Source organism: Bubalus bubalis, chromosome 14 (assembly GCF_019923935.1).
Source record: "Bubalus bubalis isolate 160015118507 breed Murrah chromosome 14, NDDB_SH_1, whole genome shotgun sequence".
Taxonomy (NCBI): domain Eukaryota; kingdom Metazoa; phylum Chordata; class Mammalia; order Artiodactyla; family Bovidae; genus Bubalus; species Bubalus bubalis.
In genome coordinates this window covers 19475109-19502529 of record NC_059170.1, presented here as the reverse complement: position 1 = coordinate 19502529, position 27421 = coordinate 19475109, and the positions used below count along the sequence as shown (strand labels likewise).

The 27421-nt window shown below is 48.4% G+C and overlaps 1 protein-coding gene across 4 annotated transcripts; it reads right to left on the bottom strand.

The window, feature by feature from the left end:
* Positions 1-1438: 1438 nt before the first annotated feature.
* Positions 1439-25500, bottom strand: GGT7 (gamma-glutamyltransferase 7). 4 transcript variants are annotated; one of them, XM_025263598.2, is made up of 15 exons: positions 25128-25499; positions 19665-19900; positions 19208-19359; positions 17635-17752; positions 16700-16767; positions 16412-16485; positions 15659-15855; positions 13697-13784; positions 12063-12190; positions 11801-11889; positions 10947-11096; positions 10711-10828; positions 9808-9945; positions 7740-7832; positions 1439-2103 (listed from the first exon to the last, which is right to left on the bottom strand). In XM_025263598.2, exons 1-15 carry the CDS (start codon positions 25294-25296, stop codon positions 2041-2043), a joined length of 1881 nt encoding a protein of 626 aa, XP_025119383.1. In that variant the 5' UTR covers positions 25297-25499; the 3' UTR covers positions 1439-2040. The 4 variants fall into 4 exon arrangements, with proteins under 4 accessions (XP_025119383.1, XP_025119381.1, XP_006048144.1 ...); XM_025263596.2 differs by having other exon boundaries at positions 7733-7832; positions 12063-12154; positions 25128-25481; XM_006048082.3 differs by having other exon boundaries at positions 7733-7832; positions 25128-25477.
* Between the last annotated feature and the right edge of the window lie 1921 nt (positions 25501-27421).

The window sequence follows — 27421 nt, the reverse complement described above, 5'->3', positions numbered from 1 at the left end:
TTCATTTTCTCAGTATATTCTAGAATAGAGGTTGACAAACTATTGTCCTTAGGCCAAATTGGACCCTGTTTTTCTAAAATAAAGTTTTATGGACTACAGCCACAGCCATCTGTTTACCTATTGTCTATGCCTGCTTTTGCACTGTAACAGCAAAGATGAGTAATTACTATAAGGACCAGATGGCTTGAAAGACTGAAATATTCATATCTGGCCCTTTGCGGAAAAAGTCTGCTGACTGATCCCTGCTCTAGGAAGAGTACACTGGTATTCTTTCACCTCTTCACCATGCGATGTTTGCATTTACTGCTCTCTTTGTCTAAAATGACATTCCCACACCCCGCATCTAATACTTTCTGTCAATCTTGCTCATCTCATTATCTGGAGGAAGCTGATCCCACTCCAAAACAGAACGAAATTACCTTTCCTATTGTACTTCCTCATAGCTTTCCTCATAGACCGTATCATGATGGCAATTACCCTAATTATCTGGGTCCTTACTTATTTAATGTTTGACTTCCCCTATAGACTGAAAATCCACACACAAAAAATTGTCTGTTTTGTTTTTTTCAATCCTGAATCTCCAGTGCTTAACAAAGTGCCTGTAACATAATGGGTAGATAACATTCATGCATGAATGATATAACCTGTAAAATGTATTTATTATCTGATATATACTGTGTAAAGTATGCTTTATAACAAACAGTTTACCTAGAAGATGTTTAAATGGTTAAGAGCATAGATTAGGAGTTCAATATCCTGAGACTGAATCCCTATTCTTCCATTTAATACAGGAGGAACATTAAACTAGTTCCTTAACTTCTTTTTGCCATCTGTAAAATGGGAATAACATCAGTACCAACCTCATGAAGCCTGTAATGAAGATTTATAATGTAATTAATATTATCCACATAAAGCATTTAGTATACAGCCTGGTACACAGTAAGTGTTCAATAGAGTCTATCATTATCATTATTGTTATTAATTATTTTTATTAGTTTTAGTCTTGGATGCCTGCTACGTGTTAAGTCAGTCGTGTCTGATTCTTTGCGACCCCACCAGGTTCCTCTGTCCATGGGATTCTCCAGGCAAGAAAACTGGAGTGGGTTACCATGCCTTTATCCAGGGGATCTTCCTGACCCAGGGATTGAACTTAAGTCTCTTAATTTCCTGCATTAGCAGGCGGGTTTTTTTTTTATGATTAGCGCCACTTGGGAAGCAGTCTTGGATAGATGGCAGATATTGTTATGACCTCCACAAAGTTCATTCCAGCTTGCCCTGGAGTCAGGGCTACTGCAATAAGGTGAGCCAAGGTCTCCTCTCTCATTCCCCTCCCAGCACAATGAAACATAAATCAAGTCAGAGCCATGGTTAAGCAATATTCTTTCTTTAATTCCCTTTTGCAAATGGAAGCCCCTGAGCTGGTCCCCACCCCCACCCCTACCCCATACCCTGGGGCCCCCCAGATGTAAGGCCCCCACCTCAACCTGATGGGAGGAGGAGAAGAGCCCTCCCCCGCTCACTTCCCTAGGATGGTCCATTAAAAAAAAATCCTAGTCATTTAAGAAATGAGGCTGGGGACACGAGAAAGGAGCTGGAAGACAAGGCCAGGTCAGGCCCAACTGGCAATGTTGGGGTGGTGAGGACTCTTGAAAAGGGTTTGCAAGCACATCCCTAAGCTCAGGGCCTGCATGGCTGAGGGAAAGGAGACAGACAGTCTGACTCCTCAAGGTCCTGTGGACACTGCCACCACCACTGCCACCACCACAGGCCTCCAGATGGAGAATTTTCCTGTTACTCTGGGATAGGGTTTGCTAAGCATCCCCTCTGGCCCCTGATCTGGGGCATCCCTGGGGTCCCTCTGAGACCAAACCTGGGAGAAGGAGGGACTCTAGGAACATGCAAAGGCAGGGAGCAGAGACTCCCGCCCCACCCCGCTGCTCTACAGGATGGTAGCTCCGGCTGCATCTGGGCTCCGAGGGTCCTTCACACCGATGATGAAGTTATTGGTTCTCCGGCTGCCATGGACCCAGGATAAGACATCTACCTTCTCCACGTGGTGACCCCTGGCTTCCAGGAACTCAATCTCTTCCTCTGTGAACTCACCTGAAAACCATTCCCCAACATACACACATTCAGAGAGTTTAGAGCAGGGGTCCCCAACCTCTGGGCCATAGACTGGAACCTCCTTGTCAGATCAGCAGTGGCATTAGATTAGAAATAAAGTGAAAGTCGCTCAGTCGTGTCCAACTCTTTGCAATCCCATGAACTATACAGTCCATGGAATTCTCCAGGCCAGAATACTGGAGTGGGTAGCCTTTCCCTTCTGCAGGGGATCTTCCCAACCCAGGGAGTAAACCCAGGTCTCCTGCTTTGCAGCCAAATTCTTTACCAGCTGAGCCACAAGGGAAGCCCAAGAATACTGGAGTGGGTAGCCGTTCCCTTCTCCAGGAGATTTTCCCAACCCAGGAATTGAACCGGGGTCTCCTGCATTGCAGGCAGATTCTTTACCAGCTGAGCTCTCAGGGAAGCTTTAGAAATAAAGTGCTCAGTAAATGTGATGTGCTCGAATCATCCCCAAATCATCTCCCAGCCACTCTAGTCCATGGGAATATTGTCTTCTACGAAACTGATCCCTGGTGCCAAAAAGGTTGGAGACCACTGGTTTAGAGCACTGGCTCTAAAGAGCTGTGTGACCTTGGCAAATTGTGTTACCTCTCTGAACCTCAGTTTCCTCATGTACAAAATGGGCATTATCTGAGAACTTACCACATAAAGTTGTTACAGGGACTAAAGCAGATATTACACACAAAGCACAAAACTCAAAGCCTTGAATATAGTAAGTGATCAATAATGTGTCGTCATTCTTAATATTGGAAAAAGGGCTTGGCTTTGGGGGTCTCATTCCATCTGCCTAGGCCAAGCTGCCATCATTACTTGCCAGCATTACCAAACAGTCCACTAACTGGTCTTTGTACTTCCAGTCCTGCTTCCCTACAGCCTATTCACACAGCAGCCATTAGTCAGACCATGTCACTTCCCCTACTCAAAACCTCCCAACAATTTTGATGATTCTTAGAATGAAATCCAAAATCCTCACCTAAGTCTCTAAGGCCCACATTATCAGGAAACTCGCATCTCTTTAAACTCCTCTACTCACTTCCTTTTGCTATCTTCCTTGCTTAACTCTGCTCTAGCCTCCTTAAGTAAATAAGTGTTAGTCACTCAGATCAGATCAGTCGCTCAGTCGTGTCTGACTCTTTGCGACCCCATGAATCGCAGCACGCCAGGCCTCCCTGTCCATCACCAACTCCCAGAGTTCATTCAGACTCACGTCCATCAAGTCAGTGATGCCATCCAGCCATCTCATCCTCTGTCGTCCCCTTCTCTCTTGCCCCCAATCCCTCCCAGCATCAGAGTCTTTTCCAATGAGTCAACTCTTCGCATGAGGTGGCCAAAGTACTGGAGTTGCAGCTTTAGCATCATTCCTTCCAAAGAAATCCCAGGGCTGATCTCCTTTAGAATGGACTGGTTGGATCTCCTTGCAGTCCAAGGGACTCTCAAGAGTCTTCTCCAACACCACAGTTCAAAAGCATCAATTCTTCGGCACTCAGCCTTCTTCACAGTCCAACTCTCACATCCATACATGACCACAGGAAAAACCATAGCCTTGACTAGACGAACCTTTGTTGGCAAAGTAATGTCTCTGCTTTTGGATATGCTATCTAGGTTGGTCATAACTTTCCTTCCAAGGAGTAAGTGTCTTTTAATTTCATGGCTGCAGTCACCATCTGCAGTGATTTTGGAGCCCAGAAAAATAAAGTCTGACACTGTTTCCACTGTTTCCCCATCTATTTCCCATGAACTGATGGGACCGGATGCCATGATCTTTGCTTTCTGAATGTTGAGCTTTAAGCCAACTTTTTCACTCTCCTCTTTCACTTTCATCAAGAGGCTTTTGAGTTCCTCTTCACTTTCTGCCATAAGGGTGGTGTCATTTGCATATCTGAGGTTATTGATATTTCTCCTGGCAATCTTGATTCCAGCTTGTGTTTCTTCCAGTCCAGCATTTCTCATGATGTACTCTGCATATAAGTTAAATAAACAGGGTGACAATATACAGCCTTGACGTACTCCCTTTCCCATTTGGAACCAGTCTGTTGTTCCATGTCCAGTTCTAACTGTTGCTTCCTGACCTGCATACAAATTTCTCAAGAGGCAGATCAGGTGGTCTGGTATGCCCATCTCTTGAAGAATTTTCCACAGTTGATTGTGATCCACACAGTCAAAGGCTTTGGCATAGTCAATAAAACAGAAATAGATGTTTTTCTGGAACTCTCTTGCTTTTTCCATGATCTAGCAGATGTTGGCAATTTGATCTCTGGTTCCTCTGCCTTTTCTAAAACCAGCTTGAACATCAGGAAGTTCACGGTTCACATATTGCTGAAGCCCGGCTTGGAGAATTTTGAGCATTACTTTACTAGCATGTGAGATGAGTGCAATTGTGCGGTAGTTTGAGCATTCTTTGGCATTGCCTTTCTTTGGGATTGGAATGAAAACTGACCTTTTCCAGTCCTGTGGCCACTGCTGAGTTTTCCAAATTTGCTGGCATATTGAGTGCAGCACTTTCACAGCATCATCTTTCAGGATTTGGAATAGCTCAACTGGAATTCCATCACCTCCACTAGCTTTGTTCATAGTGATGCTTTCTAAGGCCCACTTGACTTCACATTCCAGGATGTCTGGCTCTAGGTCAGTAATCACACCATCGTGATTATCTAGGTTGTGAAGATCTTTTTTGTACAGTTCTTCTGTGTATTCTTGCCATCTCTTCTTAATTAATATCTTCTGCTTCTGTTAGGTCCATACTATTTCTGTCCTTTATCGAGCCCATCTTTGCATGAAATGTTCCTTTGGTATCTCTGATTTTCTTGAAGAGATCTCTAGTCTTTCCCATTCTGTTGTTTTCCTCTATTTCTTTGCATTGATCGCTGAAGAAGGCTTTCTTACCTCTTCTTGCTATTCTTTGGAACTCTGCATTCAGATGTTGATATCTTTCCTTTTCTCCTTTGCTTTAGTTAGTCACTCAGTCGTGTCCAACTCTTTGCAACCCCAAGGACTGTAGCCCACTAGGCTCATCGGTCCATGGAATTCTCTAGGCAAGAATACTGGAGTGGGTAGCTATTCCCTTCTCCAGGGGATCTTCCTGACACGGAGATTGAACCTGGGTCCCCAGCATTTCAGGCAGATTCTTTACTGTCTGAGCTACCAGAAAAGCTGGCCTCCTTGCCATCCCTCAAGTAAGTCAAACATGCTCCTACTTCAGGGCCTTCGCATCTGCTATTCTCTCTGCCTACAATGGTCTCCTACTAAATAATCACAGAACTTCATTTCAGTTTTAAAGAACTTTCCTGACCACTATCTAAAATAGCAGCCCCTGTCATCTTTACCTGCTTTATTTCCTTTCAAAGTCCATTTGTAGACACACATTACTGCCACCTGCCTCTTGCTTATGTATTTACTGTGTCTCCCTTCACTAGAAAACAAGTTTTTGAAGGCAAGAATGCTGTCTTGCTCACTATTGAGCCCCATTGCCTAGGATAGAGTGAGGACACAGTAAATGTTTAAAATGTAATGGATAAATGAACAAATCAATCTCACTCTCCTGCATAAGTTCAGGTCTTCATCATCTCTTACGTGGACCATTATCTCAGCCACTTTCTTGTGTTTCTCTGACTTAAGTTCTCTTCCTTTCAATCTACCTTCCCTACATAAAACAAATCAAGTCATACTCGCCTCCTGCTCAACTAGATAAAGTCCATACTTCTTAACATGAACTTCATGGTATGCCATGTATCTTCACCTCCCACTGTGCAACAAAAATCTGATCTTATTTCCCCAAATGGGATGATCTGGGGGTACTTCTTGAGATAAAGACACACATTAAATAACATTACATCACCAAGTTGGAAACGTATTCCCTTTGGGGTTCACTTTTAGTCCTTTCGATAATAGAAAGGACTACATCCCAGTCTAGTCTCTAACATTTCTAATTTTTTTCTTTAAGAGAGAGCAGACCTCAGAATCATCTGTGGGCAAAAACATCTAACTAAAACCTAAAAAATGTGATTACTTTTATAGCTGTTTACCATCTGTTTGTGGCAAACGATGCCATTTTTCCATTTGTGGTTATAAGATTTACTTTTAAAATACACTTAGGTGAAAAGGGAAGTCCATTTGTAGGCACACATTATGTAAATAATGCTTTAAATGGCATGCAAATGTGGCAAAAGTCATGAAGGTACTGGATAAATTCTGAAGTTTGGGAAACCATGTCTCTAGTTCAGCTGGCCTCTTGCCTGCTCTCTGAACCATTTTTTTCTTCTTTGCCCAAGGTGTACCTCCCACCCCTGGTCCAGAATGTTCTTTACCTCCACATGCCAAATTTCGGCTCATACATCAAGGCCCAGCTAGTTGTTACCTCTTCCATAAAGCCTTCCAGAGCCCTCAAGTGCGTGAACTTTCCCTTCACCAAGCCTCCACTCTCCGTATCCTTAGACTTGTGTGTCCTTCCAGGGAGGGCTGGGATGAGTACCCCTCACCCCCACAGTAACTTAGTAACCAGATAGTAACTCTATCTGGTCTCAATAGAGACCAGAAGATAGTAGTTGAGCAATATTCATTTTCAAGGAACTAACCTCATTACCCATCAGCTGGGATCCAAGGGACATTGGCCAACTACAGGGTGTAACTACTCAGTCCAGGGGATATCAAGAGCCATGGAGTAAAAAACTGTCTTTGGCATGTATCTGATATCGGTTCTGCCATTTATTGGTTTACCTTTGACTAATTAATAACCTCTGTGAGCATCAGGTTTTTTTTATCTGTAAAATGGGGAGATTGAACAAGCAAGGACCATGTCTCATTCAATTCTGTATCCCTTTTGGACTAGCATAATACATTGTTCTAATAAAAACTTCTCAAAGGTACACATACTTCCCCAGTTATGAAATTAAGCGGGGTCCAAAATTAAGCACCCATGCTTCTTAGAGGAAAGTCTGTCTCCTCACCATAATCTGTAAAGTCTTTGATCTGGCCCCTGCCTGCTTCTCTGATCTTATCTCACCCTCACTAACCCTGGTTTCCTTTCTACTCCTAAACCACCAAGTCCATTCCTGCAGTGAGTTCTTTGTATTTGTTCCCTTGGCCTACATTCCTGCCACAGTTCTTCTCCTGGTAGCCTCTTTCCCACTCTTCAGATCTCAGCTTAAATGTCACCAAAGAGAAAGCTTCCCCAGTCATGGAGTCAGTCATATATATCATCCTGCTTTAATGCTCTGTGGAGAAGTTATTTCACTTTTTCATGTTTCCTTATTTTCCTGTAAGCCTGTAAATGCAGTGTCCCCAGCACCTAGGATAATACCTGGCACACAGTAGGTATTCAGTACAACTGTTGAATGAACAGTTTGCAAAATGAACAACTATATCTTATTTTACAAATGAGAAAACTAAGGCTCAGAGTGGAGACCTGCATTTTGCAAGGCCACAGACAGGAAACGACAGGGTAGATTTCAATTCCCAGACCTTTTACTGTTCTGATAGGAGTTGGTCGAAAGAAACCTGACTTTCACTGGCAGGGAGCTGGTGCTGGTCGGGGAAGGGGCACCCTTGGGAGGAGCCCCTTTCTCCACCCTGCCCTGTGCCCACCCCATGGGGACCTTTGCTCTTCACTCACTGTCCACCTGCAGGAGGTTGGTCTGCAGGTCTGGGTGCAGGCGACCACGGGCCAGGCTGTCACTCAGGTTCCGGTTCAAGGTCAGGACGTTCAGCAGTACCTGCAGGCAGCCAAGGGGCAGAAGTCAGGGCTGTCCCAGAGGTGTAGGTTCAGGCCTCCACAGCTCTTGCTCCTGGTCCAGACTCCTTAGTATTTGAAACATTTACACCAGGAGTGTCATCTGAGTTTCTGAACAGCCCAGAAGACAGCCAGGCCTGTGATGACCATCTCCATTTCACAGAGGGGAAACCAAGGGCCAGAGAAGAAAAGGGATTCATTCCAGAGTTTGGAAAGAACTAGGGAAGAGGCACCACTAGCGCCCAGTCTCCTTTAATACAAGCCGCAGCTCTCCTCCCTTCTTCTTGGCCAGGAGAGGGCTAGTAGATGGGAGTGGTCTAGGGTACACGAAGTGTGAGTAGGCTCTGCAATCAAATTGCCTGCCCATCCTTTTTTTTTCTAATTTAGATTGGAGGATAATTGCTTTACAATGTTGTGTTAGTTTCTGCTGTACAACAATGTGAATCAGCTGTAAGTATATATGTATCCCGTCCCTCTTGAGCCTCCTTCTCCCCATCCCACCCCTCTAGGTCATCACAGAGCACCAAGCTGAGCCCTTCCAGTGTTTTACATAGAGTAGTGTGTGTGTGTGTATATATATATATATATATATATATATATATACACACACACACATATATATATATATCAGTACTACTTTCTTAATTCATTCCACCTTCTTCCCCTACTTGCCTGCCCATTCTTACTAAATTGAACTTAACTTCTCTGGGTCTCAGTTTCCTCATCTATGAAACAGAAGTAAGGATTCCTCCCAAAGTTGAGAAGGTTATAAGGTTAACACATATAACACTGCCTGTCACTTGCTAAAAGCTCCATGAATGTTAGCTATTGGTTATTATCTCCATTTTACAGATGAGGAGACTGAGACTCAGAGAAGTTAAGTGAATGCCCCAACACCACACAGTTGGAAATTAGCAGCACTTAGGTTGGGGCCCACCGGGGTCTGATTCCAAAGCCCAGGTTTGTTAACTCATCATCTGCCAAAGTACAGGTCTGGCACATAAAACAGATGGTCAAGACCTTCATGGAACTGTAGTGAGATGTTTTAGAAGGGAACAGGCCCTTCCTTTCAAAATCAGACCCTGAAGAGGGCTGCTTGTTATTCGGATATTGACTAGAGGCACAATGGGACTTGACATTGACAGAACCCAGGCAGCCCAGATGCTCTCTGACCTCTCAGTTCTACTGACCCTGTGATTTCCCTGAAACCTGGGATGACATGGAGCTTCAGGGCTCCATTTTTACTAAGAATGATGTAGTTCATGTCCCCAGCGCTCAGGAGGGGACTGCCACAAAGCAGCCTCAGCCCATGTTTGCTGCGTGAGTTAAGAGATGAGTACAGGGACTTCCCTGGTGGTCCAGTGGTTGAGAATCCATCTGCCAATGCAAAGGGACACTGGTTTGATCCCTGGTCAAGGCGATTCCACATGCAACTAAGGCAGTGTGCCACAGGTACTGAGCACATGCTCTGCAGCTGGAGAGCTGCAAGTACTGAAGCCAATGCCTAGAGCCCGTGCTCCGCAGCAAGGGAGGCCACTGCAGTGAGAGGCCCACACACCACAGGGAAGAGTGGGCCCTGCTTGCTGCACCTAAGGAAATCCTGCACACAGCAGCAAGGACCCAGCACCGCCAAAAATAAACGTGCTTAGTTGCTTCAATTGTGTCCATCTCTTTGCGACCCCATAGACTGTAGCCTGCCAGGCCCTTCTGTCCATGGGATTCTTGCGGCAAGAATACTGAAGTGAGTAGCCATTCCCTCCTCCAGGGGATCTTCTCGACCCAAGGATCGAACCCGCATCTCCTGCATTGCAGGTGGATTCTTTGGTGCTGCGCCACTGGGGAAGCCCCCCAGAATAAATAAACAAGAGACGAGGACAACTAAGAGACACGAGGGGCATCCACAGCCCGGGTCACAGCTTGACTCCTGGCCATGAAAGGCCTACCTGGGGGAACCTCACCTGGGTCAGGCCGCTGAGGCCCCGGGCAGCTCCATTGGCCCCCAGGGCAAGGTAGGTTCCACAGAGTCCTTCTGCTGGCCGGACCACAGTGGGCAGCAGAAAAGACAGTGGCCGCTTCCCTGGCTGCACCGAGTTCTCCTGTTGTCAGAGATCACAGGGGAATAAGAGGTGGAACAAGACAGGAAAGGCTTACTCCACCACTCTTCCAACATCTCTCCCTCTCCTGAACCTTCCACAGCCCCAGTTTTCATGGGGACTGCCCATTCCCAGGCCACAGTTTGCTGTCTGTGAAATGGGCAGGGTCCTTGGATAACCAAGGTAGATAATGGATCCCCTGAACTATGAAGCTGCTAGGGGGCTACCATGGGTGGCGGGAGAGGGATCAAGCCCAGAAAGAGGACTGTGAGAAGGAACAGATTCATCCCCACCCTGGGCGTCTCTATCTGTCTTTATCCTGCTGGGACCCAGCCCGCAGGATGCTAAGAACACTGCTCTCACAACAGACAATAATTCATATCTTTTTTCTCTTTGGGTCCCTCTTCAGTGCCCCTTCAGTGCTCAGCATCACACAGCCATAGACCGCTAATTCTGCAAAGTACCCAAAGCATCCCAAGGTGGCCAATATCCTCACTGTACAGTAGGTGAAGAAGCTGAGGCTCAGAGAGGGGACAAGATTTTCCTCGGGTCACACAGTGAGATGGTGGCAGAATGGGATGAGGTTTCTTGGGATCCACCAGGCTCTAAGCCCTGGACTTGGGCTGGGGAGGAAGTGGATACCTTGTTTAGCTGTTTTTCTTGATAATGTAATTTCCTAGAAGAAGTGGGGAGGGAGGGGCAGTCATGCCACTGCACCTTCTACCTAGATCTCAGGGTCCCCAGGGGAGAAGGGAAGCGAGGCCCTACCAGGCTGGGTGCAGGGTGGTTAGCAGTCCTGTTGGGCCAAGAGAAGTCCAGCATCTGGCTGTTGAGCAGGATCCCCGAGGGGGTGATGAGGCCGCTGCCAAAGGGTCGGTTCAGGGAGCTGGGGACCAAGGTCAGGGCCAGGTGAGCCCTGAGCCTGCCCTTACTCCTACCCAACCCCCACCTCCTTCCTGGTCCCAATGATCCTTTGTGCCAGGTTCTGATATGAGCTGGCATACCTGACCATGGCCACAATGAAGTCATCAGGGCCCATGATCAACACCTGGGCAGCCGTTGGAGCCCCATTGAGCTCATAGATGGGCAGGAGTGGGACAGGGGCTGCCTGGGAGTCATTGATCTGGCCCCGGAAGTAGGCAGCCTCCACTTTGCTGAAAAGATAAGAAGTAGGAGATGAACACACACTGGGCGCTCTTTACCCCCACCTACCACACTTTGTGGAGTCTCTTTGTGCAATTCTTTGATTAATACCTGCTTCCCCCAGCCCCTGCCCCACTACTGAACTGTTAGGTCTATGAGAACAGAAGTTCACTTATTCCTGGCATACTGCAAATAAACAGGAAATAGTTATTGAATTGAATGAATTTATTTAGATGTTATTCAGGTTTTTCTGGAAAAAAGAAGAAAAGCTCCTTCTTCCCAGGTGGCACTAGTGGTAAAGAACCTGCCTGCCAATGCAAGAGATACATGAGATGCGGGTTCAATCCCTGGGTCGGGAAGATCCCCTGGAGGAGGGCATGGTAACCCATTTCAGTATTCTTGCCTGGAGAATCCCATCGATAGAGGAGCCTGGCAGGCTACAGTCCATGGGGTTGCAGAGTCAGACATGACTGAGCAACTTTCACTCACTGGGATCAAGAAAATTTGAGAGCTGTATGAAGTAGGCCACCTTGTTGTACAGATGGGGAAACTGAGGCACACAGTGAGGCAACCTGTGTCACACTGTGAGCTGGGGCTGAGCTGACATTTACTTGGGACTGCGGGCCTTACTGCTCCACCAGCTGCTTCACCTGATCCTTTTCCCACACCTGCCACCACCTCTGTAGTACTCAGGGTCCTGCTCCTGGGGGCCCACCTGAGCATGTCATCCATGCTCTCAGTGATGGTAGAATCGTAGATGGGATCTCCCAGTCTGCTGGCCAGAGCTAATGCAATCTTCAGGGTCTGTAAACAGAGCAGGGGTGTGAAGAGGCTGCCAAGCCCCTCCCAGCACCCACACCAGGATCTTTCTGTGTGAGGAAACTTGGAGGTGATTTAGTCAGGCCTTATGGCAGCACCCCATCCCCCCACTCTTGTGTCTCCACCAGACCCAGGTGGAGCGAAGGGGTCAGCTTTACCTCTGCCACCCAGTGAAGAGCCTGCTCCCGGGATACCAGGCTGGTGAGATTGAAGCCCTCGAGGATGTTGAGAGCACTGATGAGGGCAGGGCCTGTGTGTGGGGGTCGGGGACTGAGAACCAGGTGGCCTGAAAGGACAGGAAATGACCGATGGCAGGGGAGGGGTCAAGGCATCTCCACATCCCACCATCACACAGACTTGTGTGTGATGAACCTCCTCATCAGATAGGGAAACTGCATTGAGAGGCAGAGGGGCACACCCAAGTTCACATGGTGAGTCAAGCGCCGGGCCAGAACGTTTGTCTTTTGTTTCCTCTTCCTTAAGAGGAAACAAAGGCTCAGGAAAACCGTGAATTGCCCAGAGTCACACTGCAACCCATTGGCAGAGTTGACAGGTATTCAGATGTCCAGACTTCTGGTCTACCATATGTCTCCTTTCAGCTCCTCCCTCAGGGCCCCTGCTGGTCCCACTCTTGAAACTTCTTGGAAATAGCAAATTTCTCTTCCAATTTGTGGTCTCTGTTATTAGATATTTGGATATCAAAGGAATAATAATACCTGACAAATAACACTAATTAACTCATTTAATCCTCATAATAGGTGCTGTTTTCATCCCCATTTTACAGGTGAGGAAACTGTAAAATGAGGCAGCTGGTCCAAGGTTATAAGAGGTAAGGAGAGCCCAGAGTATTCAAGGTACTGGCATTTCCAAAAGAACCTAGTCTGGGGAGGGCAAATGGAAATCAAATATGACACATTCGGTGCCCACTCTGTTCAGGGCAACTTCCAACATCATCTCATCAACTCCTCTTGGTATCCTGAGAGGCAGGTGCTATTATTATCTCCTTTTTAAGGAAAGAAACAAGGCTCAAAGAGGGAAGTGGTTTGTTTAAAGTGAATGGCACAGCTGGTATCCAAAACCAGGTCTTCTGGCTCCAAGGCTACGCTCATCCATTGCTCAATATTCCACCCCTTCTGGCAGAGGAATAAGGCCTAAGAGATTGAGGCCTGGAAACCTGAACACAGAAGCAGCCTCTGCTGGAGCTTGAGGTGATCTGGGCCTCCTGAGGAGAGAAGGCCTGAGGGCCTTCTGAGGAACCCAGGAGCCCACCACTTTGGGTTCAACAAACATGGGGTTCACCCATGTCATAAGCTTGACTTTTTGGGTTCCTCGTTGGTTTTGAGTTTGGTAGGCTCAGTTCCTTTCCTCTCCAGGGCCTCAGTTTCCTTTTAGCACAATGAGGAGGTGGGCCTCTGACTGTCTGGAAGATTTTGTTCTAGCATGAAGCTAAGATGGATACTGGTCTTAAGGACTCATCTTAGGAAGTACAGGCATTGAGGGATGGGGCTGAGACAACACAGAACCCAAATCAAGAAAACCCATGGCCAGAACCCCTTCAGCCTTTGATCAGACCTCCCTCTCCATCTCCTAAATATTTGGGGTAACTGACCCCATGACTACTTCAGAAGATAGGCTGGCTCTGGCTTGCTTCAACAGTTGGCTGCTTAGGCAGCTCATTGCCTCAGTTTCTCTCTTGTGAAATGGGGAGGAGCCACTAGGCCAAAAGGATGTGGCCATGGACTGGGAGGCTTCTCCTCAGTGGGGACCCTGGGAGCTAAGGTCGAGAGGTCACCTCTGTACACGCCACACACAGGCTTCTCCAAGAGGGCACTGTAGTTGCTGAAGTCCTCCTCAGTTATGACACCCCCTGCGTGCTGAGCCTGGAGAGGAGAGAATGACCCCCCACCACCGTGAGTCACACACCACACTGGGAGCATGCAGTTTAGCTTAAGGTATATGTTTGGATCACACACAGATCAAATGTTTATAAATTTTGTGCCTTCTGCAATTCCCATCATGAGCTTTAGGGAACCCCATCAGCTGTGGCTACACGAGGAAAAAGGAAAGGGAAAAAGCACTGACGATAAGCACCCAGTATGTGCCAGGTGGTGTGCTGGATACGATCTATGAGTGACCTCCTTAGCCTGGCATCCAAGGCCCTTTGTGACCTGGCCCTTGCCTACATCTCCCACTTCACATCCTGCTGCTCCCCAGTGAGCTCTGTACAGCAACCAGTGACGTGCAGGTGCTGGACTCGTGACTCTATGTCTTTGCACATACTGCCCCCTGCCTATGTAGAAAGATTTTCCACTTACGGCAGCACTTGCCTAAGAGCTATCAAAGCTGAATTCTGTATTTCACTACAATCAACTAAAGTCACTCCAAAATCATGAACTGTGGATGACCCTGGTAGTAACAGCCCTTACTGGACATAACTGAGCACTCCACTGACCAATGTGATCCAATCTTGTACAAACCTATGGGCTCATTCTATCCAACATGCTATTTTTTAATCCTAAATTACCATAACCACTAGGAATCCCCTCCCTTTTTTTTTTTAGTACTTTTTTAGAACTTGAAACCTCTGGCTTCTAAACTACCCTCAGTGACCTACACATTGAATTTCTTGGCTTTGTCTAATAAGTTAATAAACTCAACTGTGGGAAAGCTCTGATGGTCTTTTGTTAGAATTTTGCTCATTCTTTTCTCCACCACCAGGAGAAGATATGCAACCCAGGTCTGGCTAATCAGGGCATTTCTTTTCCATGCCATTGTGATTGGTTTGGGAAAAGCCCCATAATGGGCCAAAGAGACCTAGCCTTGAGGCTTTGCTAGAAATACTGGAGTGAGAAGGCTCTTTCTCTGGGATGGCTTGCTGGAAGGATGGCTGGTGAAGAGCAGGTATGGAAAGGATCTGACAGAGAGTGACTTCAAATAGAGGAAAATAGAGTTGTGAGATGGAAAAAGAGAGAGACTGACCAAGTATGGATGGAGCCCCTGGACCCAGGAGATGTAAAGCCAGTACTCTGCTGGGCTTTCCAGGGAAATCCATTTGAGATGGGTGTCTATCACCACATCCATAACACCAGTGCCCAGCACTGAGGCTGGCACAGAGCAGGTGCTCCATGAATGTAGAATGAATGATGGGCCTGTTTAATTCCCAACCCCAATGCACAAATGAGAGAATCACTCAGTTGGTCCGTGAATCCTTATCTCGAACATAATTTTCCATTGGTGGTTTTGAACTATCAACAATAGTCCAGAACCCATTACTGCCTCAGACTAAGACTCTTTGGAGTAGGTTGGTAATCCCCTGTGTCAATCTTCCCTAATCCTGAGAGTCACCAATGATGACTGTGTCTCCCTAGAAAACCCAGGGAGCAGGGTGGGACTGTGGGCTCAGGGAAGCTGAGGCTGATCCTGGGTCCCTACTAAGCCTGGGAGGGCCAGGACAGCCCACTGTACAGGTTGGTCCCAACACTGGGGAGCTCAAAGATACCCCTCTCAATCAAGACAAAATATTCTCGTCACCCTAGGAGGTTCTTTGTGCCTCATCCCAGTCAACTCCTCCAATCCCCAAACCACTGATCTGATTCTGAGGTTAGTTAATTGTGGCTATTATAGAATTTCAAGCGCATGGAATCCCCAGTAAACACATGTAGAAAGAAAGCGGGGAGCAAGGGGGAAGAGGGCTTCCCTAAAGTAGGGTCCTCCGAGGCAGGGCGGGGGTTGGGGATGTGCTACAGGCGCTTACCTCGGCCACCATCTCCAGCGTGAGGTTGCCACCTGCGTAGAAGGCGGCGGGGCCGTAGGTGCCGAGCACCTCCAGCACAGCTGCCAGGTCAGGCCGTCGCAGCAAAGAGCCAGGTAGTGGCGGGTGGCCCATCGGCAGGAACGTCTCACGGAAGCGATCAGACGCATTGGGTGGTGGCTGTTCGGCCAGGGCTTGGGCTGCAGGCAGGGACCTGTGGCTAGGCTGGGGGTGTAGGGACTATACGCGCAACAGGTAGGGTGGATGAGGGCTGAGAGGTCGGCCCTAAGACCTCAAGCCCCTCCAGGAGCCTGTTACTAAGGAGGTGGGTTGTATATGAACCCCTCCCAGATTCCCTGATTTGAGACTCCCTCCCAGAGATGTTGCCCACTGGTAAAGAATCTGCCTACCAATGCAGGACAGGCAAGAGGCACGGGTTGGATCCCTGGGTCAGGAAGATCCCCTGGAGAAGGGAATGGTAACCCACTCCAGTATTCTTGCCTGGAGAATCCCATGGACAGAGGAGACTGGTGGGCTACAGTCCATGGGGCTGCTAAGAGTCCAACAGGACTGAAGCAACTGAACACACACACACACACACACACACACAGTGAAGGTACCAGTGGTGTGGGGAGGGGGGTCTAAGGAGCCAATCGGAAGAGAGGCACTTCCTGGCTTCGGACCCAAATCACAGAGGTTTCTTCTCCCCTCTCCATCAACCGCATGCCTTTCCCTCCACCCTCAGGCCCCACTGACCTAGATCATGGGTCACGTTGAAGCCATCTTGGGCCACAGCTGCGGCAAAGGCCAGGACTTGAGACCATGGCAGCCTGGGGGAGCCGGAGAGCAGGGGGTGGAGGAGGTCCTGGGGGAAGGAAGAGGGGTCCTGGGGGGGAGGGGGGTTCCTGGGAAGGAGAGTCCTGGCAACCGAAGGGGATATTAGGAGGGGGAAGTTGGGAAGGGGAGAATCCAGGAAGGTAGGAGAAGGCCACCCAAGGAGGAGTGCAGGCAGGGGTCCCTAGTCCCCAGGGGGAGAATCCTTACCTGCCATAGAGCTGGTGAGCTTCATGTAGCCCCTTCACCATTCCGGGAACCCCCACCAAGAGCCCGGGCTGGGCAAGGCGGGCAGGTGAGGGAGAGAGGAGACCAGGTCACTGGAAGGGGGAGTGCTGGGCTGAACTCCGCAGAGCCCCAAGCCAGGGATGGGGGGCTGGCACAGGGGAGAGACACAGGCCAAGTATCCCAGAGGAGGGACAAGCTGTCCCCAGCAAGCATTCCTCCCATCTCCCTGATTTCCTATCAGTAAATGCAGAAAGGCCTCCTTTCTCTATTATAACCGAGAGATTTATAAATTAAGCAAACCCTTTTAAGGGCTGAGACAACAATTTAGATGGAAACCTGTCTATATTGGATTATACCTACTCTTGTCCTTTAGAACAGTGGACAAGGGACCTTCATTTAACCTTTTCATTATCACACCACTATTACTCTGAACTGTGATAATTCAGGGGTGTGTTGGGCTTTTGCTACTGCACTAAATATCTATTTCTCTGAGTTATTCTATTTCCTCCTTTGCATTCAGTAGATAGTGGGTTTGCTTCCAGCAGTTCCTCTATAATGTTCCAATATGTCAGGGACTGGGAAAGTCACTGACAACAGCTTCAGAATGAGATGTGTGAGTGATAATGCAGCTATTTTGTGACATCTCAGACTACCCAGTGGCCTTTCTTCTTCCTTTTTATGTGTCAGATAGGCAAGGTCGCCAGAGAAGTCAGGTGTTATTTACTGCCTGTTATCAATCACTCAGATTTTTTTGTGCATTATTTTATTTTGGGGGGCTGCCTATCTCCCTCATGGCCTGAGATCATCCTACTTAACTCTTTTCCTTGTCTCCATAGTAAATATTCAGCAAAGTAATGCTGGGGTTAGCAGAAGGGCAGTAAAGGGAGATACCCCCACCTTCTCACCAGGGTCCCCACCTTGGTCTCCCAGGATCTCTGCAGGGCCTCTTCCCTGAGAGCCCCAGGTGCAGACTCCCGGAAATCAATTAGGTGGCTCTTATTTCGTCGGATGTCATGTACCAGCATCACTCCCCCACTAGGAGAGACACAGAAGAGGGAGGGTGATGATAAGATGCCACTCCTCTGAACCAGTAAGCTGCCATTCCTCACCCTCCCCCATGGTGATGGCTGGAGTCTGTTTGTCATCTGGAGTCAGGGGTCTGAGCTCCCTCTCCAGCAGGGGTTCAGAGCCTGAGCTACCTGCCCAAGATGGGGAGTGAAATCAAGGGGTTTGGGAACCCAGAATCCATGGACCTCTTCCAGCCTGTTACTGGAGACTTTAATCCCTGATTAAGAAAAACCCAGACTGGGAGAGCAGGACATTCTACTCCCCCTCCCCCATTCCCCACCGCCCCCACCAAGCTGGACCCCTGCCAGCTTCCTGCACCTGCCTCTGTGGTATGGCCTTGCTCCCTCTCCCAGGACTGAATTATGTAAGCACAGACACAAAAGTTAGGGCCTGAAGGGCTGGTCTTGCAGGAGCCAAGACATGGACTTAGTCAGCCTGTCCCTTGTCTGTGGTTTGTTTCCATCTGAGATGGGGGTTACATCTGAGATAACTGGTTTTCAGCCAACTCATGTAATAGAGAAAGCAGGACAGATAAACAAAAGGGAGTGGTAAGAACTATGGCCAAGTGGACAGTGCAAGCCCCATCATGGGAAGCAGCTTCTATTCAGCTCCAGATAATTGCAGCCACATGAGAATGTAGGCCCAGTGTTATCAGGTCTCCTGACTGTCCAAGAAATATTAGAGATCTAGATTTTTATGAAAATTCTCAATTTCTTATATTAGCAAACAAATTTTTAAAAATTTAAGGGTGCAAACCAAACCAGGCTGTGTGCTGGGGGTGGCCCATGGGTAGCCAGTTTATCATCTCTGTTTTAGGAGGTTTTACCCTGGGGTAGGGGCTTCCCAGGTGGAGCTAGTAGTAAAGAACCCACCTGCCAATGCAGGAGATTAAGAGACCCTGGGTCAGGAAGATCACCGGAGGAGGGCATAGCAACCCACTCCAGTATTCTTGTCTGGAGAATCCCCATGGACAGAGGAGCCTGGAGGGCTATAGTCCATAGGGTCGCAAAGAGTGGAACTGAAGTGAATGAGCATGCATGAACCCACGGGGTTGGGCGGGGGGCAGGCGGTGGTATTTTTGGAGGATAGAGGATTCATTGCTTTCATCAGACTCACAGGGATTTGTTTTAAGGATTTGTAAATCCTAAAAGTTTAAGTATCACAGTCTTAATTAATGACAACATACTCCCAGATGTATACCTCAGTTTATAGTTTTATGAAGTCATTTTCCCAGTTAAAGAAAAACACCTCCTCTGACTCCATGAAAAGACAAGGGGGTAAGATTGGGTGGAGAAAAAGCAAACGTAAGGAGTTGGGGCCTTCTCCCCTCTGCTCAAACTAGACCTCCCACATGAGGATGACAGACCAAGAGACAGAAGTAGCCTTGGGGCACCCCAGCTCTCACAGCTGGGAGCTTCTTACCCGCCCAGACCAGAACTGTGTGGAGCCACGATCCCCAAACACAGCGCCGCTGCGACAGCCGCGTCCACGGAGGATCCCTGTTTACTGAGCACCTCTATGCCCAGCGATGTGCAGCGGGCGGCATCAGTCACCACAGCGCCCTGGTGAAAGATCTGGAAGGGACAAGGAAGGGACATCTGGAAGGGACAGTAGGAGACCCCCTACCTCCCTAAGGCACCTCCACTAACCCCTTGACCCAATCCGTTCCCTTCTGTGAGCTCTGTCCCCCTCAAGCCCGGGAGCCCCTCCCTTGAGACCGTCCTCGCCCTAAAGTCACCGCCCTCTCCCCTTTCTATTTGCTGACCCCGTTCCATCACTCAAGCCCGTCCTCGGTTCCCACGGCCTCCTCCAGCGCTTTCTCACCCCTCCTCTCCTGGTTCTCTCCGCTCCCTCTCCGATCCTCTCTCCCACCCCTCACCTGGGGGTCCCCGAAGTAGATCTGCATGATAAGCGCCACAGTGACCCCGGTGGCAAAGGTGAGACAGGCCGTGACGATCACCGTGAGCCCATCCTGGCGGCAGGAGCACTCGGACGCCGCCGCGGAGAACGGATCTTTGCGAGTCTCTCGCAGCGGCGACCCGTCCTGGCTGCCCATCTCCGACGACGACGAAGGCAGCCGCTGCAGCCGCGCCGACTTCAGGAAGGAGTCCGGGTCTGCGGGCGGCGGGCAGGGGGTCTGTCTGGGCTCCTCTCACCTGCCCCTGCCCCCTCTCTAGGCGGGGCTGTTCTGCGTCTCTCTCCCCTCTCTCCGCCCGCGTCAAACAGATGCCACCAGACAGCACTGCCCCCCTTTCAGAGTCTCTCCGAGGCACCCCAGGGAGGGCGGAATGGGGTTGGGGAGTGGTCCCAGATTGAAAAATACTGGGGCCCCCAACTGGGCAGCAGGGTGGCTGGTTCCCTCCCGTCCCTAGACCCAATTGCCTGGGACCCAGGACACAGCGCTGAGAACACTTCCTGGAGAGGCGGGGGTTGGGCTCTCCCTGGAAACCAGATCCTGCCCTCGCTGGGGCCCAGCCTTCTAGGCCACGAGGCAGCTCCATAAACCTAGTGGACAGGCCCTGGCTTCCAACCTTGTTTCCCTGATCCATCCATCCATCCATTCGTTCAACAAATATGGTGGGTCTGCTGTTTGTCCGGTCCCATGCTAGATGCTAGGGGAAAGGAACAGACAGTTTCTGCCCTTATGGGTTTTGAAGACCAGTCTAAAGAAGATAATAAACAAGTAAACAAAGGAGTATATCATTACAAGTTGTGGCAGGTACTCTGAAGAAAAAGAAGGATGACAAGGTCCTACTGTATAGCACAGAGAACTATATTCAGTATTCAGTGATAAACCATGATGGAAAAGAATGTGTGTGTGTGTGTGTGTGTGTGTGTTTGCAGGCTTCCCAGGTGGCACAGTGGTAAAGAATCCACCTGCCAATGCAGGAGATGCAAGAGATGTGGGTTCAGTCCCTTCTAGGTCCGGAAGATCTCCTGGAGGAGGAAATGGCAACCCACTCCAGTATTCTTGCCTGGAAAATCCCAAGGACAGAGGAGCCTTACGGGCCACAGTCCATGGAGTTACAGAGAGTCCGACACAACTTGGCGACTAAACAACAACTCAGTTGATTATGTTTGCTTCCAACCCTCAGCACCAACACCAGAGTCTGTAAATAAAACTGGAATTCACTCAACAAACATGTTAAATTCCCACTGTGGATCCAGAACTCTCCTTGTCTCCTAGAGGTTTCAAATGAAGGAAAGGGTTTTGAATTTATATTTATCGATGCTAACTATACTAGGAACTTTATATACATTCCCTCCATTCCCATAACTTCTGAGAGCCCACTTTCTCCATTATACAGAAAAGTAAACCGGGGCTGAAGAAGGTGATACTGCCTGCTTAGAGTGAAAAATAAACAGATAGCAGAATCAAGAGTCTCCATAACTTGAAAACGTCTTTTCCATTGTTCCACATGGCATCAGGAGCCAGTTCTACCCTCAAAAATGAACCTTACACACTAATTCAAGTTTATATTTCCAGGCACTTGTCCTTAAATCTGTTTTTCCAATCAGATATGAGGAGCCATAAGATAAAGGTTCTATGGCCCCATCACAATTAGATATATTCAAGTCTTCTTATTCTACCAATCATTTATTATGAAGATATAATATAAATACACATAATATATGAATATATAAATACATATAATATATGAATATATAATATAAATATATAATATAATGTGTATTACATGTGAATTATAATATAAATATATAAGTGAATATCATTTTCCATTTATTCAATAAAAATATTTACTGGGTACCAGCTGTGTTAAGTGGTGGGGAGAAAATACCATTGATTTTACTGATGTGTAAGGACAACAGCAAGACACTGGGAAAAGGCTAGTTTGGGATCAGAAGAAACAAGTCTTTCAGAAGAAGAATGAGTTTAACTTCTGGCTATTCTGAATTTGTGGGACAACAGCAGGAGTTATCTGAAAGGCAGTTGGCTTAGTAGGCATCTAATTTTTATTTGCTTAGACACCATTCCTCATTCAATTTTCTTTTACAGAACACCAATTCCCCTCTCTCATTCCTCATTCCCTCCTCCTGACCAGAGTGAGTATATAACCTAGTTCTAGCCAATCAGAACAGGGACCTCAGTACAGTGATTGGTTCAGATGCATGTGACCAGCAACAGCACCAATGATACTTAGACTCCGGGGTTGTTGTTGTTGTTGTTTTTTGGTTGCTTGCTAGAATACTGGGAAAGACAAAGACTTTCTTTCTGTCTAGTTGCTAAGATGATAAGATGTAAGCCTGTTACTGCTGGGGGCATCTTACCCCCACAAGATGAGAGGCTTTCTGAAGATGAAGCCCACAATAATGAAGGCAAAGCAAAAGATGGAGAAAAGCCAAATCTTTTTCAAGTACTTCATTGCAGCTATGCCTGAAGCCCTATATCCTGAACTTTTCAGTTATGCTACCCAGTAACATTCTCAGTTTTAGCTGGCTTTATGAGAGACGAGGGGCTTCCCAGGTGGCACTGGTGGTAAAGAACCCACCTGTCAATGCAGAAGGTGTAAGAGATGCAACCCCTGGGTTGGGAAGATCCTCTGGAGGAAGGAATTGCAACCCACTCCAGTATTCTTGCCTGGAGAATTCCATGGACAGAGGAGCCTGGCAAGTTACAGTCCATAGGGTCAAAAAGAGCTGGACATGACTGAAGTGACTTAGCACAGCACAGCACCTAAGAAACAAACCCTAAAATAGTTTATTTGCTAGAACTCAGGACAGAGAGCTTAGCAGGAGACTGGGATCATACCTGGCTTGCTTATTCCCTTGAGGGGAGAATCATTAAAGATTTTTGAAATAGGGAGTGACAGATCAGAAATGGGGGGTGGTGGATGGATTGAGTTGGGAGGGGTGGGGAAGAGGGAATGAGGCAGGAAGAATAGCTAGAAGCCTGTGGGTAATACAGATCAAAGAGGATGGCAGCTTAGTCTACAGTGGTGATGCCAGGGATGGTGAGATGGAATTTGGAAGATACTTAAGAGGGGGACAGAAAGCATCTGATCACCATCTGGAAATGAGAGGAAGGGAGAGAACCATGGGTGGCTCCAGGGCTTCTACCTTGGGACAGGATGAATGGCAGTGTCATTAATTGAGACTGACATTGGGGGAAGAACAGGTTAATGGGGAAGAGATGATGAGAATAGTACAGAACACGCTGAAGGTGAAGGACTTGCAGGACATCTAGAGGCAGATGTCTGGGAAAGGGAAGAACACATGGGCCTGGAACTCAGAAAAGAGCAAAGAAAGTTCTCCCCAATCTTGGAGTGGTCACCATCTAGCTCCGTTACCCACAAAGCCTACTGCAGGGTGCCTGACACTTGGTTCTGGGAAACAGTAGGCTAGAGACTAGCTGGGCACAACCAAAGTCCTATATAAGAGGATAGGGCAGTGCCACCCAGTGGAGCCAGCAGATTGAGAACATAGGAGGACATGTTAGCCAGTAGGGTGGTCCTGTTGATTTAGAGGAGCCTTGGGGCTTGGAAAACAGTGACGGGAGACATGGCTACACAGATAGGATGGCAAGGTCCTTGGAACCTTAGCACACAACTTGGCCTAAAGAGCAGGTTCCCAGAAACTCCAGTGACCACGGTCTTTGCAGGATTTTTGTACACTTGTGGGCAGAATCTGTATTAACTCCTTAAGGAACTCCCTGAGGTTTGAGAATTCCCTCCCCTGCCATTCTTTCATCTTGAGATCTTCTCTTTCCATTCATTTATTTCTTCAACAGTTTTCACTGAGAGATTAGCACTGTGCTGGATGGTGCATAAAAGATGGTGAACAAGACAGCCATGATCCCATCCTCATAGGGCTTGTAATCAAAAGTCACCCAAATAAATAATCACCAGTTTTGCCAAATGCTAAGACATTCATAGGAAAAAAGGATAAAACATATCAGGGGTTTCCAATCTCTAGATTGGGAGATAGGCATTCCCACTTTTGAGCTGGAAGAAGAAACTAAAGCCCAGGTCAGGGTATGTGTGCCCATAGACACACAGTGAGTGGGGGCAGTGTTGGGACCAGAAGTGGTATTCTTGACTCCTGTATAAAGAACCTGGTTTCAGTCCTGGTATCCACCAGGGCATATCCTCCCACTTCTCTCCCGCTTCCTCCTGATTCCGGGGCTACTCCCTTTAAAAAAGAAGTTTTAATCTGCAGCTTTGACATGTGATGGCCATAAGCCTCCCCATGGTCCCCTCAAATCCCCTCCACGTAGGCTACAATCGAGTCAGGTTGACAGGGGCTGCTAGTCAGAGCCAGGTGACTGGAGAGTTGTGGAGGGGGGAAGAATTGGTGGTTGTCAACCTAGGAGTAGCTACAAAAGGGCCAGGCTAGAGAGGGCTGGGCCAGAGAAGCAGAATCTGCCAGGCTGGTAAGGGACAGGGCTCAAGTGCAGGCACTGAGAGGAAGAGAGAGTGAAGCAGAAGGATGCTCTAATGCCAGGAAGTGACGTTGAGGGAATGAGGGATGGTGAGGGGTGGAGGATGAAAAATGGAGGGGAGGACAGAGCTGAGCCACATGGACAGGAGAAAGAGCATTAGGGAAAAACTGCTCAGAGAGCTTTCAGCTCCAGGTCTCTCCCAGGTCCTGTCTCCTGCCTCCCTATTCCCACCTCTTGCAGTTCCTGTAGAGTGCTGAAGATAACACAGTAAAATTCTGGAGCCGGCTTGCTCCAGGGTACCTTACTAACATTCTGGCCTGATCCACTGCTCTGGGCATGGTGAGGTATCCACAGAGCAGTGAAGGTGCTCTGGTCCCCAAGGACTTTGAGAGGTCATATGGTCCATCCCCCTGTCTCCCAATACTCATCATTCACAGACAGCTGAGAATTATATTCTCCTTACCCCTCCCTGGACATAAAGAGATTCTCAGCTTCTTCTCATGGTCTTTCCTTCCCACAATCCCTGGCTGTGGGGAAGTTCTTCTCAAGACCTAGCCTCTATCCATCCTGCTGCAGTCTCTGACTTGATTTCTCCTATCCTGTTCTCTGTGACTAGAGAAAATCCTCTGCTGGGTGATCACAACTGTTCCTTAGGAACTCCCCTCCAACATTCCTTCCTTATTAGTTGGTTCTTCCCAAGGGATAACCCCAACCCCTCCTACTGCGGTCCCCGGCATCCTTCTCCCTTGTCGCATCCTAAGCCTCCAAGGCAGAGATGCATCTCCAACCCCACCAGAAAATTAACAGAGACAAGGGAGGAGAAGGGCGAGGTCCAGGAGGAAGGGAATGAATTAGGGAGCTGGAGCTGGAGGTGATGCTCCGCGCAGATGAAGGAGGACCAGAGACGTCCCAGGGGGCAGGGATGGGGCAAGCGGGCCTCACCGGTATCCGGGTCTCCCAGGAAGGCATCCTCGTCCTTGCGGCCTCTCAGAGGGACCGCGGGCGCCGGCTCATCCTCCGGCAGCCTCGGGAAGCTGGTGATGCTCATGTAGTCCACCGGCGAGTAAGCGCCCAGGGCGCTCTCCTGACTGGCCTCGTTCTCCGCCGCCATCCTCGCCCGCGCCCCCCAGCAGCGCAGCGCCTGCCGGAAGTGCTGCGGCGGGGGCTGGGCGGGGGTGGGGATGGGGGGGCCGGGGGAGGAGGAGGGCGGGGCCTGAGCTCCTGGATGGCCGGGAGGGGGCGCCTCAAACCCTGACCCAGGTGTCGGGATTTGACCAGTCCCCTCCTGCTTAGCGTTATCAGCCTGCACCCGGCGCGTAGGTCGGGCTGAGGGTGTGGATACAGAACCTGGAGGACGATCGGGATCGCGCAGTGGGGAGTCAGAAGGGGAAGAGCACGCAGTAAGCGCGACCTTAGTGGCTCGGGGCACCTCACGCAGCCCAGGGACCAAACCCCTTCCTCCTTCCAGTTTGAGCTAGAAACCTCCTCAGACTCCAGGCTCCCTCATCGGCTCGCAGTCCAGTTCACTGACCGCAAACCTCTCGTCGACCCCAGATGCTGTCTCTAACGCCAAATTCCTCGAACCTCAGACCCCTTCTTGGACTCCAAGATCCTTATCTTCCTATCTCATACTTCCTCCGACCCCAGAACGCTCTTTCGACTTCAGACTCCGCCTTCATCACCACCTCCGCCCCCAGCTCCAGCCTTCTACTTCATCCGCAACCTGCTTCATTTTGAGACCGCTCCTCGGACGTCTCTCCTGGGTCGTCGGATCCTTCCCTGGACCACCCTCCTCAACATTTCGCCAACTCCTCTTTCAATCACAATCCCTTCTGGGAACCCTGACCTATTAGCAAGTGTTAAGCTCATGTTAAGATTTTAAAAGCGGGTCTCTAGATGGCATTCTAGCAATCATGATTTAGTTGACTGGAATGGGATCTCTGGAACCTGCGTGGTTACCATTATTTAAAGAGTTTTTTATGTGGTTCTGGAAAGGACACTTGGAGAAAGAAGAAATGGTGGTGGTGATGATACGGCAGGAATGGGCTGGGGTGGGAAAGGGTAGGGAATGAGTCTATGGGTTCTTCTATTCTGTCTGTGACCGCTTACAAACTGTAATCTTGGGCAAAATACCTAATTTCGTTCAGTATGGGTTTCTTCATCTGTAAAATGGAGAGAATAATAGCAGCCATCTCTGGTTGTGAAGATTAAATCGCATATGGAAAGTTTTTAGAATATGGCTTCACACCTACTTAACACAGTAAATGCCATAGTCTTTATCATCATTTCCTTAATCTCGTGGATTCTCATCTTGTCCAACATGATCCAAACACTTCCCACTTCCTACACCAGAGCTTGCTCTACTACCCCGTCTCCAAGGATGGGATGTTGGTTCCCTTTATTTTTAGGCCTCTTGTCCAAATTTCCATTTAACAGTCTATCTGCCTGTCTTCCAGTACTCACAGACAGATGAGAATCATATTTTCGTTACCCTTCCCTGGACATGAAGAGAATATCTGTTTTTTCTCATGGTCTCTCCTTTCCACAATCCCTGGCAGAGGGAGGAGGCTGGTTAAGCCCCTGGCCACATATCCCCTCCTCCCCCAACCTCAGGCTCCAGGTTTAGAGATGACTTTAACCCTGTGAAATCCGTTTGGGGTACAGCATCTGCCATGCCACCTGTAGACAGGAGAGGGCAGCAGTGTGTTGGGAAACCACTCTGGAGCTTAAGAGAAGAGCTGGGAGGAGCAAGAGGTAGAGGGCTGCCTAGAATTTTGTGTGTGGGACTGGAAGAGGACCATTTATACTAGGACCATGTGCCCTTGGACTAGAATTATTTGCCATCACTTCATGGCAAATAGATGGGGAAACAATGGAAAAAGTGATAGACTTTATTTTCTTGGGCTCCAAAATCACTGCAGATGGTGACTGCAGCCATGAAATTAAAAGACGTTTGCTCCTTGGAAGAAAAACTATGACCAACCAAGACAGCATATTAAAAAGCAGAGACATCACTTTGCCGACAAAGGTCCATCTAGTCAAAGCTATGACTTTTCCAGGAGTCATGTATGGATGTGAGAGTTGGACCATAAAGAAAACTGAACACCGAAGGATTGATGCTTTTCAACTGTGGTGTTGGAGAAGACTCTTGAGAGTCCCTTGGACCACAAGGAGGTCAAACCAGTCAATCCTAAAGGAAATCAGTTCTGAATATTCATTGGAAGGACTGATGCTGA

Coding starts and splice junctions, on each gene's coding strand:
- GGT7 (XM_006048082.3), bottom strand. CDS start 25,296: ATGGCGGCGGAGAACGAGGCCAGTCAGGAGAGCGCCCTGGGCGCTTAC. Junction 19,360..19,664: donor TCTACTTCGGGGACCCCCAG/GTGAGGGGTGGG, acceptor TGTCCCTTCCAG/ATCTTTCACCAGGGCGCTGT. Junction 16,768..17,634: donor AGAGATCCTGGGAGACCAAG/GTGGGGACCCTG, acceptor CGCCTTGCCCAG/CCCGGGCTCTTGGTGGGGGT.